We start from the raw sequence: 16,341 nt of genomic DNA, 5'->3' as shown, positions 1-16,341 counted from the left end.
ATTCAGCTTGGTATAATCATTTAATCGTGACTGAGTCCAGGTTTCACGATGCAACAATCAGCGTTCAGAAGAGCTTTGAACCCACTGGGCTAGCTCGTCTCACAGCACAGCTGAATCAATTCCATAGTACTGAAACTGACACTTATGTATTCTGGGAAGTGCACAGTAGTTCTTCAAGGGATACATGAAGACACGGATAGATTATAAGAGGATCAATTTCCACCACCTTAACTTTCACACGTACATTTACCTAAAAATGACCTTTTCCCACATCCCATTTCAAATCACCCCTTTCTCAAATTGCACTAATACAAAAACCTCTTAAAGCAAAGAGATAATTTAAAATTTTAAATACTGGTGTTAATAAGGTCTAAAAGTGGTTTCTAAAGCTTTCATAAGACACTGAAGGTGGACCTAAATAAATTTTCAGCTGATAATTCATTGAAAATAATTTTTGATGATAGAATTGTCAGTACTTTTCGGCCTCTCAGCTCAGGTGGTGTTCAGATTAAGAGTAATTGGCATAATAAAACTCTTCCTGTCCCATCTACCCAAAACGAACACAATTCTTACGGCTTCCCTAAAAATAAAAGCGACAAGGACAAATAAAACTGACGCTGAGTAGTGAAAGAACGTCAAAGAACAAAGTTCCAAAGATGGAAATGAAATGGCTGCAAGGCATTCCGTGGCGTTTCACGGAGGTACTGATATGCAGACAGGGAGAGAGAGCACAAAGGATATCGAGGCTTATGTGTAAACTCTCTTCTAAAATAGTGAAAAGAGGGGCAAGGACGTTTCAGTGGAGAAACCAGGCAGATGCCTCCGTAACAGAGTAGTAAAGGTCAACATCACCAGCAATGGGCCACGAGCCTTCCCGCAGCGGCTGCCACGAGAACACAGTATCTGCGATAGTCCTGTCAAATGATAACCTTGATGCAGTCATGAGGAAATGCCAGACAAAACCCCAAGAAGAAACACTCTGCAAAACACCAGCCCACACACTTCAAAAATGCCCAACTCATGAAAGACAGAGTAAGGTAGGGCTCCAGATTAAAGGAGATTAAAGGGGTCTGCAGATTAGACAACAGTACAGTACCTGTCAGGGGCTGAATTGTGTCCCCCCAAATTCATATGCCGCAACCCTACTCCCCAGTACCTTCGATGTGACTGTGCTTAGAGATGGGGACTTTAAAGCAGTGATTAAGGTAAAATGAGGTCGCTAGGGTGGGCCCTAACCCAACATGACTTGTGTTCTTGTAAGAAGAGGAGAGTGGAACAGAGACTTGCACAGGGAAAAGACCACGTGAAGACGCAAGGATGAGGAAGGCGTCCATAAGCCATGGAGAGAGGCCTCCAAAGAAACCGAACCTGCCAGCACCCTCGCCTTTAACTTCCCGTCCCCTGAACTGTGGACAAACAATGTTCTGTCCTTTGAGCCACCCAGTCTGTGGTATTTGTTATGGCGGTCCTAACAAACTCATACAGTACCGAGGTGAATTTCTTTATTTTTAATTATGCAGTAGAAAAAGAAGATGTCCTTGTTTGTAAAAAATACAAACTGAAGCATTTAGGGGTTATGAGACATATTGTCTGAAACATACTCTCAAATGTATCAGAGAAAACATGATACCTATGAATGAAGGAGAGAGAAGGAGAAAGAAAGAATATCAAAGCAAAAATGCTAATATATTAACATTTAATATATTAACATTTGGGGGAACGTGGGTAAAGGTATAAGGAAATCCTTTGTATTATTTTTGTAACTTTGCTTTCTGTCTGAGATTATTTCAAAATAAAAAGTGTAAAAAATTTATGGCAAGCCTAGTTTCATTCTAATGATAGGTAAAATTTAAGAATGGGTACATTAACTATTTTTGTTCTAAGCCACAGCCATCTCATTAAGAAACAACAGTTTCCAATAATGTGTACTTTTCATTTTTGATAATTATCAAAATTTAATAACATGGTTGCTTTGATCACATATATAGTAATAATGACATAATACTATAGGTCAAAATTCATTTGTAATCCTTCTTATACATGTTTGTTTTAGACTATTATCCTAGGGTAATTAACAAAATAAAGCATAAAATATATTAGATTAGAATAAACTTTTGTGGCATAACAGAAACACATGTTCAAAGAGAGAAAAAAATGATGCTAAATTTTTCAGTCCTAAGAGCTAGTCATTCTGTTTTTTAAATGGACTTAAAAAATATAATAAATGTCAAGTTGTTCTAATACATAGAGTCCATCGAATACATTTAAAAGTGGTGAAAATCAATATTTAGAATATACTGGAAATTACATTCTCTGAAACTTTTAAACTAAACAGAACAAATGTAGGGAATTCCCTGGCCGTCCAGTGGTTAGGACTCCACGTATTCACTGCCAAGGGCCCGGGTTCAATCTCTGGTCAGGAAACTAACACCCCAAAAGTTGAGTGGTGCAGCAAAAAAAAAAAAAAAAAAAGTATACTGTCAATATTTTATGTACGAGGAGACACATAGGTACAGAAAATGTTTGAAGTAAGAAGTGTCTGACAACTGCACTAGCTTATTTCCGATGGGCCGAGTAACAATAAACATCCCCACGTGAGGGCCCGGGTGATGCAGAGAGGGGACGGGTGCTCTACTAAACAGCGCTAATCGCACTGTAAACAGTTATCCCTAGTCACCAGAGTATTTTTTTTTTTTTTGCCATTTTTGTTTCTCTTTTAACTGTTTCCATTAGTTATGTGCTTGTCCTATGGAATTCCGTCCTATTTCCGAAAAGACAGTTTCTCTAAACTACTAAGGTGATAATTCCCATTGATGTTGATTTGGCTTTATAAAAGGTTACTAAAATTTTCCTTAACTTCAAAATTCCAGTGATGTCATTAGAGGATTACTAGAGTTTATAGAATACTAAATGTTTAATTCATTTAAAATATAAAAATTTAAAAGAAAGATATATGTTCAACTGTTTTAAAGTGAGACTTCATAAAATAAATGGGGCCTCATCTTATTATTCAGTAAACAGGGTTGGGCTGTTGTGAGGATTAAATGAGTTCACATCTACAAGGCATCTGACAAATGTGCTGAGTGGCCGCCTCACTTTTCCTCACAAAGGAAACTTTCCGGGCTCGTGTCAAGACATGAGTCATTACTCTCTTTTTGTGTACAAGAGTCTCAAGTGCGGTACAAGTGACAAACGCTAAGGGTTTGGATAACCCTCTCATGCACATCAGTAGATTATCAGGAAATGTAAACCTTACATTCGAACGTTTTACCCTTAGGTTAACTTCATTTTTCTTTTTAACAAATTCACACACTGAAATAAGTGTAAAAATTAGGAGATTTTTTTTCTTCCAAGGCATTTTAAGGTATTTCCTAAAACATGCACAACCAGGAATCGCTGTTTGGGGTTTCTAAAAGAAGTGGGGGAAAGAAAAAAACAACCTTTATTTAAAAGGTTATAAAATTTCATATTGAGTAGTAAAAAAGGTGTTTAAAAAGTATTACTTACATTGGCACAGTGTAAGGCTAAAGCACAAAAGACAGCAAACATTTTGAAGTTGTTTTCGTCCGTCTTAGAGAAGGCACTACCGCTGATTTTGTTCACCATCTGCACCACGCCTATCACGCTGCCCCGACTCACGATGGGCATGCACAGGATGTTCCGGGTCGTGTAGCCTGTGTACAGGTCCACCTCTCTGCGCGAGAGCCAAGGAGCAAGACGACAAAAGAAAGAACAGGCAGAAGAAAATAAACCGCACGTTCTATCGTAAATCTCAACTCAGTTTTGCTTCTCTTACAACTAACTGTAATGGAACTGTTAGCGTCTAAATTCAAAGACAACGTGACATCTGCAAGTGTTTTATTAAAACCTTCTCAAAAATATTCTAACGAACTTGTTCCGTTTTCAAGAGAGTTTTTCAGAACAGTCGTATATATTTTGCAAATATTTTCTCACAATCTGTCGCTTGCCTTTTCAGGTTCTTAATAGTTGATCCATACATTTTTATATAAAGGCTTTATATAAGGATATGTAAATATTTTCAATATTTAAGTACTTTAATAGCAAGTTGGTTCCTTTAAGAAAAAACCTGAGATTTTCAGCATACTCTTCACGTATTGATAAAATCTATTACGGGGATACAGCTGTGTTTATATGCGAGTCATGAATATCTGACATTAATCAATCAGACGCCTGAAAAGCCTCCTGTTGCCTATGGTATTTAATTGTCTCTTGAAGGAAGCCCAGTGTCTGAATGCACAGAGCACTGCCGCCAAGACATGTGAGCCATTACTTTCAGTGGTCAGGGCGTCAACCTTGGGGTTTCAATTTTGAGACATTTATTAAAATCGAACTACATAAACTGGTTTCTAGTTCTCCAAAGACACTCAGAACAAAATAAAAAATCTTTATAAGCAATCCTAATATCCACTTCAATAATATCCAACAAAGGCTGCAACTTATTGAGTTCCTACTTTGGGTCATATAAAGTTGCCAGAACTTTTATGAATATTTTAAAAAGCTTAAAATCTTAATCTTAAAAAAAAAACCCTACAAAATAGGTATTACTGTGCCCATTTTAAAGATGAGAAAACAACTGAGGCTCCAGATTAAGTAACTTACTCCAGGTCATTCTAGAGCCAATAAAGGACAGAACCGGGATTCAAAACAAGTACTTTTATCACTATGTGTTACAGCCTTTGAAGGTATTGTTTGATAAAGAATATGCTCAGGACAAAATGATGACACTACAATGAAGAAAAGTAACTTTATAAATTTAAACTCTTGCTTTTTAGTTATTTTTATAACATTTCAAACCCCTGAAGCTGGAGATAATTAATGGTTTAGAATCCATCATTTTATATTGATAAATACCCGAAAACACTGACTACTGATAATAAGCTGGTTCAAAGACAGTATAACAGCACCAAGTGGGGAAAAAAAAATTGAGTTGGGACGCGAAGAACTAGGGCTCTACCTCAGAGGCTTCGGCCAAGCGGGACCCGAAAGGAGAAACCGACGGAGACACAAACTCCTTCCTACCTGTTAAAGCGTGGGTCAGCATAGGCATCTGGAATGTTCAAGACTTCCCCTGTTCTTGCTACTTGACCAGCAATTCCTTTCTCAATTGAAAATCTGCACATACAAAAAAGAGGAACATGCTCATTAAAATACAGATGTAAAATAATTTGAGACATTTCAGTACCACCAAATACTGAATAAAACAGATTGTTTTACTTTAAATGCTTGTATTAGTTTTACATTTACATACTCTAAATCATATTATTATAAAATACATAAAGGTAAAGCATAAAAACATTGCAGAGTAACCACTTGAGAACCTTGTTTTAAGATATAATTCACGATGTATTAAATTATACTGAATCACAAGCTGAAATTGAAAAATTAACTAGCATTCTCCTGCACTGACCAATAATAATCTTTTATATTTGCAAAATACCTTATAATTTACAAGATGCTTCAACATAAATTTTCTTAGTTAATTCTCACTGTGAACTGAGACCCATATGGGTTCGATAACTTGCCAACACTCTTAAAATATTAGTGACACAATAAAAACAAGAATGCAGGTCAATGCCAGGGTACGTTCCACCACCCATGTAACCAAAACCACAGGTTATCTGTGATCTTTGAGATACAGGACTTGAATTTTAAGGCATTTGCAATACAAGTACTATACCAAAATAACACAATTTGCAATTTGTAGTATTTTTACTCCTCTAATTTGTTAAATTTAAAAACAGCCAGAATACAGGCATTATCTCACTACACTTAAATGTTTTGATATCCAATATCAGCATTTTTATACATAAATATACTCTAAGACAACACTGTAAAGCAATTATACTCCAATAAAGATGTTAAAAATATTCTTATATTTATAGTTTTCTCATTACGATATTATAATCAAACATGGATTCATTCAAAATTTAGTTAAGATGATTACAATCACAATATCTACATATTTCAATAGCTCAAAAATTACTTCCATAATATTACATTTTCAGCATTATAGAAAATAATCATTATTGAAATAAAGCTCCACCCTAAGGATTTCCCTAAGGAAAATTCAAAGGAGAATTGACACCAAAGAGAACTAACTTTCTTAAAACCAAAAAGTGAACCCAACCTTGCACAGCATAAAATGCGAGGTTGTTTTCGCCCCGGTTTTCTTATGCTTTGAACAACATGACCACAACAAATTAGAGTGCCTTGAGCAGAGCAGCAGAATCCACTTCATGGTTTATGCTTATTTTCTTGGTCTAGGAGTAGCTCGGTGTGGTTTGCTATCTCGGGTCAGTGGAAGCCATAACTGAGGGGCCAGTCCTCCCATAAATGGCTGGCATCGCTTGGTCAGCCAAGAGAGCTACAGCCAACCATATCCCCCTCACTTGTTTTTCCCACACTTGTAAATACAGGCTCCCAAGTTAATGTCTTCAAAATGAGATCGATGCCAGCACTGTTATGGAACACTCAAACCTTCAGCAAGAGAAATGACTTTACCTAAATGACTATATCCAGACTGATCTACTGAGCTCTAAACAAACAAACTAAAACTAAAACACTTCTTAAAAAACCTAAATGGTGCCTGTAAGTCAGAGTTATGTGAGTATGGAATATAGGTTCTATTACCCCAGGACGATAGAATGGGAAGCACCCAGTGGTGGGCAGTAGTGAGGCCCAGTGCAGACCACATTCCATGTTTCCTTGTATGACAGACGGCCCAAGTGAATAGCAATTCTTATTAATAAGGAACAGCATTTTACTAGCAAGTTGTAACTACCAAGGCACTTTAGCGTACTATGCGGAAAAGTAGGTAAACGATATATATCAATATAAAGCAAAAGAAATGCAAATATCTAAAAAAAATACCATTTCTGAATGTTATGCTTGCTTCTTAGCGGTTCTGTGACAGTACCCCTTGTAGGTGCCCAGATGTCATAGGACTGAGCCACCGCACCTCTACCAGCCAAACTCCATTCTGTTCACCTAACTGACAACAGCTGCCACTTAAAGAACGAAGAAGGCTGCAGTTTCAAGATGCAACAAAAGTGTTCTCTGTGATCGATTAAGCCAACTGTTGGGTATAGAATAATGTGCTGAAGTTACCAAGTATACCAGGTCAATTTCCACTATGGTCTGGACTCTGAGACAGCGCTATGAGCTGGGAAGGGTGGGGTCCGGATTGTTTAAGTACACCTGCTCCTAGACACAGGAAACCTTGCAGACTCCAGGTGGGGTGCACCTTTACCTACCTGGCAGCACTAGTAAGTTTTTCCAACATGATTTCCAAAAGGACCGCCTCCGGAAGACGGCATTTCCAGGAGTGACGCTAAAGCTTCCTAGGCGCGGTTTCGTTGGCACTGCAAGGTCATTCCCAGAAGCACTACCTTCAGGAGGCGGGTCCTGGTGGGAATGATATCACAGTATGACAAGTACTGTCAGCACACCTGTGAATAGGCACAGACAAGTGGGTAACAGAGCACCTGCACAGCCGCCAGCACAGCGACTGACACGCTACTTCCAGCTGTACCTTATTTCTTTGGTCTTCTTGAAGACAGGTTTTCCTTCCTTTTCCTCTCCGATATCAAAAAGGTCCGAATATAACTCCTTACTCTTATGGTCTACCTGGAAAAGCGCACAACGATCGGCATTCACCAGGTTTTTTGCATATATCTAAAGGGAAACGAGAAAACAAGAGTAAGCCGATGAGAGAGTCACAGAGTTTACAGGTAAACTTTATCAGAAATAAATATAAATTTCAGCTAGTCTATACTGTAACTGGGTAGGAAATTAGCATGATAATTAAATAGACATAGGCATATAAATACAAAAAGTAATACTCTCTGTCACTGTCAAGGTGCCGACACTGGCAGCCGCTCTCCACCCACGCTGTGGGGGCAGATGTGGGAATGTTACAGCACTCCTGGGTGGGCTGGAAAGCAGCTACTGGCCTTTCTCCCTGAGAGCCTGTCTGCCACCCTGGCTACTTTTCCAGAGCTTCTCAGGGCTCCCTGATGCCCTAGTCCGAGCCTCTGTCAGCTCTCAGGCCAGCATCCATTCTGACCGGCTGGCGTTTACAACATACCAGTTGTAAAAAGTATGAAATGTGTGTCCAATAAGACACACAGTGTTCATATTTACATCAGCTGCATTTTATTTGCTGCACTAACAATAATGTGTAACCATTAGTAAGTGTTTACTATGTGCCAGATAGTTTTCATAGACTTATGTGCATTAATTCACTTCATCCTCACAATAACAATATTAATTCAGAGGAAACTTAACCTCCTTTCTACACATTAGAAAAACTGAGGCACAGAGAGGTCACTTAACTTGTCCGCTATCACGTGGCTAGTAAACGGATCTGGTATTTGAACTCATACTAGCTATTTCCATGGCCTATGCTCTTATTATCAAACATGACTTACCATTTCTGAATGGAAAATTGTGGATTCATATTGTCATGCATTTGTTCATCAATTCCCTTCAACAAGTATGTCTTTAATGCCTAACATTTCTCACTGTCCCCAGTGGGCTGGGATTACAGGTATGTCACAAAAAATTGTATTTACCCATATTCAGAATTCTGGCAACGTCAAGATGATAGACATGAAATTATTGCTCAGAGAAAAAGAATTACTTCTCAGAGAAAAAGAGCCACACAAAGTCTACGCAAAAGGGACACAGGCCACCTTGTGGTCAGAGGAAAACATATAATCTCATGTAAAAATACCTTATAGATTAAATAAAAAGAAATCAGAGTGGGTTAGGTACCCCGGTTCATTCTCATATTGTATCTTTGTCTTTCCTGCTATTATAAGCTGTACTCGTTCACTCAGCAAACACTGGCTGTGCCTTATACGCCGTGGACCAAGTACGGGGCATTATGAGTGTCAGAATTTCCAGGTGACCTGTCTTGGCCACAAGCTGACTGATGAGAACCTCATCAGTGGAAACTGCTTCCTTTCCCCCACGGTATCCCAAACGCCCAGAACCAGGCCTAGAGCAGAGGACGGCTAAAGTCCACAGGCCATTTAAATCCACCCCATTGCCTGTGTTTGTAAATAAAGTTTCACTGGGACGGAGCCACGTGCATTCCTTTAGGCATGGTTCACAGTTGCTACAACAGCAGCGTTGAGTAGTTGCAACACAGTACGGCCCACGAAGCATAAAACTTTACTACTGGCCCTTAAAAGAATTTGCCAGCCCTTAGGTTAGAACATATAAGAGCTCTCAATAAATACTTGAGGAGGAGGGACAATGTGACGGTGGGAAGGGAGCTATGGGTGTCACTGCTGGCGAACCCAGAACCATCACCCGTTTATTCTGCACACTCACGCGATCTTGAGTTAAGTCATAATAAACTATCTACAGTGACATCTGCATCCTTAGTGGTCATGCTGGCTGCTTGATACTTGGGTACATATTTAGGTCAATAGTTATAAAAATCTGGATGAAATGGACAATTTTCTAGAAAAAGGAAATGAATTTAGAAGGAGTTGAAAAATCTGAATGGAATCAGAATCATAAAGACAATTGAAATACTGTAAAAATAATTTATTCCCATAAAAGGCAGCAGGCCCAAATGATTTCAAATACGAATTACTTAAGAGTCTTCACGAATAAAGTCCCATCTAATTTAAATCGTTTTAAGTTCAGACAGAACAAAACTTCTCCAGTTATTTTTACAACCCCTGCTATGTCACTGATACTAAAAATTGACAAAGAAAAAAGAAAATCACAGACCAATTTACCTTGGAAACAGAAGGAAAATTATAAATACACATATTAGCAAGTCAAACAGGAATAAATATTTTTAAATTTCCATATTTTAAAATTACACTCTATTCATAACTGTCCAGTATTGTAAAGTCTATTGTTATAGCTCATAAAGCAATAAAACAAAGGAGAAAAATCATATGATTGTCTTTATGGCTGTCAAAAAATATATGTAATGAAATTCAGTAATTATTCATGATAAAGTTTTAGTGAAATGGGAAGAGAAGAAAAAATATATATGTACATGTGTATATATCGGTATGTATACACATCCTGATAATATGTGACCATATCAGTCCTCATCATACAAAATGATAAAATACCAGAATTAACCAATTAAGACATTAAAGTTATGAACAAGACAAAGACATGTTATAAGTATTAACACACAATTAGGTAAAAAACGCATGAGTATACATATTTGAAGAGACAAAAGTTTTACTGTTAGGTGACAATGGTTACTGAGTATGTTGAAAAGTCAAGAAAATCAACTGAAAACAATTACATGCAATAAGAAAGACTTCTGTTTTAAGATGAGTGACTCTAAGCACGTTTACTTCTTCATTCTCCCCGAATATTAAACTTCCAGTTTGAAATGACACTCACATACTGGAAAAGAGTTAATAAAGAAATCCTAGGCATATTTTGGTAATATTGATGAACTCCAAGCCTCAGAAGGTCATTCTAAAAGCCATCCCCGCTCCTACATACATTCTCTCTCACACACGCACAGACACACACATGCACACATACACACGCACACAGGTTTACTTACAAGCGGAAGATAATTTTTGACAGCAACAGAGGATTTAAAATTCAGTGGAAATATATCTTCAAATTTCTGAGGAAAACTTGTCTTAAACTTAAAATTCTTTACCAAGTCAAACTAGCATTCAGTCATAAGGCAAAATAAAGACATTTCTCAAGCACACAGATGAGCTTGAGCAAAAATAAACAAATAGATAAATTCAAGAAAGCATGGGAAGACTTGGGGTACAAGAAAAGGTGATGAGCAAAGAACCCACTAAAACTATAATGAAGCTGTAAAATTCACTAGGAAATGATATGTAAGGAGTTACAGGTGTAACATAAAAAAGCGAATTAAAAAAAGACTTAAAATATCTGGTTGTGCCCCCAAAATATATAAGATTAAAATGCAAAAACGGAAGAAGTAAAATTATGCTGTGTTTTGTCATGGACCACACATACGTGAGCTGGACAGACAGAGAAGGACATATTCCTGGAAACATAATTTGAGGCCCCAGGTCCGGCAATTACAGAAGTCTGAAATTTCAAGGTTTTCAGTGATAAGGGCCAAGAAATCCCTCCTTTTATTCTCTCAAACTAATCTGAGTTAGGTAGTTGACGTCTTTTGGCTTTTACACCAAAGAGTCCAAATGAACAAACAAGATCAAGGCGAGTCTGATTTGAGAGAGAGAGAGGGAGGGTGGGAGAAAATATTCATTAATTGAATTACAGATGAGGAAGGGAATTTAAGTACAGAGCAGAAGAATATTTAAAGTGTCCATAAATTTATAAAAATTAATTGGAAAGTCTCATGCATTAATTTTCAACTAGCCGATGAAGCACCTGTCCACGGAGAATGTGAAAACGGTGAAGGCATTTCTATTTCTGGTGGACCGGCTGGTGATGAGCAGCTCTTGGCATTTAGTTCTCAGAGGTTAAAGATACTGAACACCTGCAATGCTCAGGCCAGTACTGTGTGAGGAGGAGAGGGTCTGCCTAAAATGTCAATATCACCCCCCACTGAGGAACAGTATGCACATTAGGAAAACTATATCCACTCTCACTGGTTCCTTTCAACAGTGTTCTTAGGTCCTAGCGAATACATTAAAAAACAAAAAAGAAATAGTGTAAGCACTGGAAAAGTAGAACCACTGCTCTCATTATATCATTATAAACGATTTTCTTTCTTGAAAATCCAAGACTGTAAACTGAAAAAAAGCAGCTTAGCAAATATGGGGAATCAAAGTCAACACATTCAATCTAGAGAGATTTTTAATTGAAAATAAGACAATGTTTTTGTATAAGAAGACTACATATGCTAAAGGTATCAACTCTACTTAAGATTTTATTAAATTAAGGTAGTTCCAATATAAATCATACACCATGATGAAGAGGGATACATCACAGGAATGCAATAGGCTAAAAATTTAAAAACACATGATCATCTTAATAAATGCAGAGAAAATGGATGTTGACAAAATCCAACGTCCAATTAATATTTACAATACTCAAAAAACTAGGAATACAAGGGAACTTCCTCACCCTGATCAAGGCCACCTATGAACAGTCCACAACTAATCCATCTACTTAATGGTGAAAGACTGGAGAAAGGATGCTTCTCCTCTAAGATCAGGAATAAGACAAGGATGCCCACACTCACCATCCCCTAATTCAATACTGTACTGGAGGATCTAGCCAGAACAATTATGCAAGGGAGAAAAAAAAAAGGTATACAGATTAGAAAGGAGGAACTAAAACTATAACTCATTATGGATGACATGATCTTGCAGACAGAAAACCCTGAATAATCCACTAGGAAACTAATGGAAGTAATGACTTCATCAAGGCTGCAGGATACAGGATCAAAATATAAAAACAATTTCATTTCTATATATTTTCAATGAAAAATGTGAAAATAAAATTAAGAACACGATTTCATTTCTAATATCACTAAAAGAAAAATACCTAGGAACAACTTTACCAAAAGAAGAGCAATGCTTGTACTCTGAAAATTACAGAACAGTGTTGAAAAGATTAAGAAGAGCTAAATAAATGGAGAACATCTCATGCTGATGTACCGGAAGTCTTAATATTATTAAGATGGCAATACTCCCCAAATTGATCTACAGAGTCAACAAAATCCCTACCAGAATCCCATCTGAATTATTTGTAGAAACTGACAAGTTGGTTTCTAAAATTTATATGGAATTGCGAGGGGCCCAAAACAGCCAACGAAATAACTGAACATGGAGGACAAATCTGTAGGACTCACACGTCCTGATTTCAAAACTTTTATAAAGCAGCGTAATCAAGACATGGTGGTACTGCCATTAAGCTAGACACATAGACCAACTGAACAGGACCGAGACCCTAAAAAGAAACCCACCTGTCTACGCTCACCCGATTCTAACAAGACCACATTCAAAGGGGAAATAATAGCCTTTTCAACAAATGGTGCTGGTAAAACTGGAGAGCTACATGCAAAACAAATGAAGCTGGACCCTTACCCCATAAACAAAAATTAACTAACATAAGTCAAAACCTTAAATGTAAAAGCTAAAGCTATAAAACTCTTAGAAGAAAATATTGGAGTCAATTTTCATAATATCTGATTTGGCAATGGATTCTTAGCTAAGAAGCTAAGCCTGAGCAACAAAAGATAAATTAGACCTCATCAAAGTTAAAACCTTCTGTGCTTCAAAAGATACTATCAAGAGAGTGAAAAGATAATACACAGATGGGAGAAAATGTCTGCCAATGATACATCACATAAGGGAGTGGTATCTATAATACTTGATGAAATCTTAGAACATAACACTAAAAATTAAAGTCAAAAGCAGCCAATGAATCTGAATCTTTCATCACATGACAAGATGTTCAACATCATTAGTTACCAGGGAAATGCTATAGTCAAAACCGCATTGAGGGGCTTTCCTGGTGGCGCAGTGGTTGGGAGTCCGCCTGCCGATGCAGGGGACACGGGTTCGTGCCCCTGTCCGGGAAGATCCCACACGCCGCGGAGCGGCTGGGCCCGTGAGCCATGGCCGCTGAGCCTGCGCGTCCGGAGCCTGTGCTCCGCAACGGGAGAGGCCACAGCAGAGAGAGGCCCGCGAACCGCAAAACAAAAACAACAAAAAAAAACACATTGAGATAGCACTTCACATCTACTATGATGGCACTAATCAAAAAGTAAGATAATAACCAGTGCTAGTGAGAACGTGGAGAAACTGGAACCCGTGTGCTGGCAGGAATGTAAAATGATACAAGTGCCATGGAAACAGTTTGGCTGTTCCTCAAAAAGTTAACCATAGAGTAACCATATGACCTAGCAAATCCACTCTTACCTAAAACAACTGAAAACAGGTATCAGAACTGAAAATTGTACCCAAATGTTCAAAAGAGCACTATTTGCATTAGCCAAAATGTGGTGATAGAGAGGCGACAGCTAACATGGTATGAAGTTTCCTTCTGAAGTAATGAAAATGTCCTAAAATTGACTGGTGATGGTTGCAAATGTCTGTGAATATACTAAAAACCACTGATTTAAACACTTTAAATGGATTAATTGTAACATACAGGAATTATATCTCAATAAAACTGTTTCTTAAAGTATAATATTAATAATAACAAGAACTGGTCGATACTCCTTGTACAAGCTCTATGTTGATCCATATTATATCTACATATTTTCATATTCTTCTTAATACTTTTCATTGCTTTACAGATTCCTTAAATTGTGTCACAACCAAAGAGTTATTTTTTTTACTGTGCAATCAATTTTTCTCTTTTTTTGTCCAAATACAGCTGAACTTTGAACATGGCAGGGGTTGGGGCACCGACCCTCTACACAGTCAAAAACCCCTATATAACTTACATCGCCCTCCACATACGCGGTTCCTCCGGATCCACGGTTCCACATCTGCAAATTCCACAACTGCAGATCGTGTAGTACTATAGTATTTAGTACTGACAAAAGTCCATGCCTAAGTGGACCCATTCAAACCCATGCAGTTCAAGGGTCAACTGTAAAATCATCAATGTAATTAATAACAGAAAGAATGTGTAAAAGTAATAACCCCTAATATTACCCTCAGTAAACTGTCTGTTTCTACAAGACACTGAGCATATCACACTCCATACCTGGCCTGCCATGGTATCAAAGAGAAATTGATCAGTGCACATCAGAAACCTGGAGGTGAAAAAACCCTTGTTGCACAGGATTACTATATTTTGAGAAAGACCAGGAAGATGGGAAGGAGAAAGAATATTTATCAAAATAGACAACAGGGCACCAACAGCACCGAGCAAGCCAGCCTGGCACCCATGGGTACACATGCACATCACTTCGACTACTAGAAGCCACTTCCTCAGTGGAGTCTCTCCAGAGCACTAAAGCAGCAACACTACACGTGGCGGAAAAAAATTCTATTTCATGTGGCTTTCAACCACAGTTGCCTGTGAGTCTTCTAGAAGAGAGAAATAATTAAGACTAAAACTAAGTAGAATGAACCTCAAGATCAGGAAGAATCCACTGGAAATTCCTAATATAACCTATATGCAAAAGGTATTCTGAAGAAATCATAAAAAGAAACTAAAGGTTTTTCCAAATTAGCTCTCCACTAAATAATCAAAAACTCTGAGGTATTTTTCAAAACACTATTCAAAACCCCTCCAAAATTAACAGAAGTGACAAATAAATCAAGGTGACACCTCCAGATCACTAAGCACCACCCTTTCATCATATTTAAAAGAGCACGTATGTCCCGTACAATAAAATGTTCCACCACATATTAGGACATGAATCTCAGGATTAAATCAAGTCATTTTCCAAACAGAAGGCAACCTACCATTATGTGTTCAAGTAGAGAATCTATTGCAACTATGTTATCAAAATACGTTCTGAAAAAAAGGAAGATAAAACCTTTAAGTAATGTTATTAGAACAAAGAACATGTTAAACTTTGAATACATTTCCCAATTTTGTCTACATTTAAATAAAAAACATAAAGGTATATGTTGTTTGATTTTTGTCCTTTTGTGGAAACAACCAATAATATTATTGTAAAGAGAGAAATAAAGTTTATCATTGACTTTAGTATAAGGACTCTAATTCCGGAGGCTGCATTAAGTAACTATTTTATCAGTAAGTATTCAAGGTAGGGAGAAGGTTTGGGGCATTTAACTAAAACTATGAAGAAATAAAATTGGTTTCATCAAACTTAATACCTCACAAATAACTCTGATCGAAAATAAAAATATTTAAATTTGCTAAATCTCCTTAATATGCTAAAATGTAAATTATCACTGGAAAAACTCAAAAGTTAAAATGTAGTTTAACTGTACTAAGAAAGCAAGGCAATTCATTTGAGACGAGATCTCAGAATACAAATAATGGCAAGGACCTGACCACTTTACACGAGTAAAATATATATTCATCATTTTGAACTGCAAGTAAATATTTGGGAGGCATATGGTACATACATTAAAATGTAGACCAGAGAAACAGAGGAATCAACAGGCACGTGTTACAGGGAATCTATAAAGAAATACTCTTAATATAGACCCGACTGGCAAGGTACTGCTTTCAGTTTAGTTTTGTGAGAATTTAGTAATGTATTCAGGATTAAGATAAGTTATAGCAATAAACAATGTCTTTTTTTTAGAAGAGAAATCATCTGGCTTGAAGCTACCAATACGCTTCGTTACACCATCCACTGAGGAATATCCTGCAAGCAACAGGGGGAAGCAAATGGGTTTCCCACTGGGGAACAGATTTAAGGTGTCACATGAGGGT

At 37.4% G+C, this 16,341-nt stretch overlaps 1 protein-coding gene across 1 annotated transcript in view; it reads right to left on the bottom strand.

The window, feature by feature from the left end:
* Window positions 1–16,341, bottom strand: part of PDE10A (phosphodiesterase 10A) — a 583,074-nt gene that overhangs the window by 61,706 nt on the left and 505,027 nt on the right. The window contains exons 11-14 of the mRNA XM_067701571.1: window positions 15,396–15,447; window positions 7,553–7,695; window positions 5,041–5,133; window positions 3,508–3,694 (exon numbers count right to left, since the gene is read on the bottom strand). Of these exons, the coding sequence (XP_067557672.1) occupies window positions 3,508–3,694; window positions 5,041–5,133; window positions 7,553–7,695; window positions 15,396–15,447 (475 nt within the window). The remainder of the gene's footprint in view (window positions 1–3,507; window positions 3,695–5,040; window positions 5,134–7,552; window positions 7,696–15,395; window positions 15,448–16,341) is intronic.

Source organism: Pseudorca crassidens, chromosome 13 (assembly GCF_039906515.1).
Source record: "Pseudorca crassidens isolate mPseCra1 chromosome 13, mPseCra1.hap1, whole genome shotgun sequence".
NCBI classification, from domain to species: Eukaryota; Metazoa; Chordata; class Mammalia; order Artiodactyla; family Delphinidae; genus Pseudorca; species Pseudorca crassidens.
This window is presented reverse-complemented; position numbering and strand designations above follow the sequence as displayed.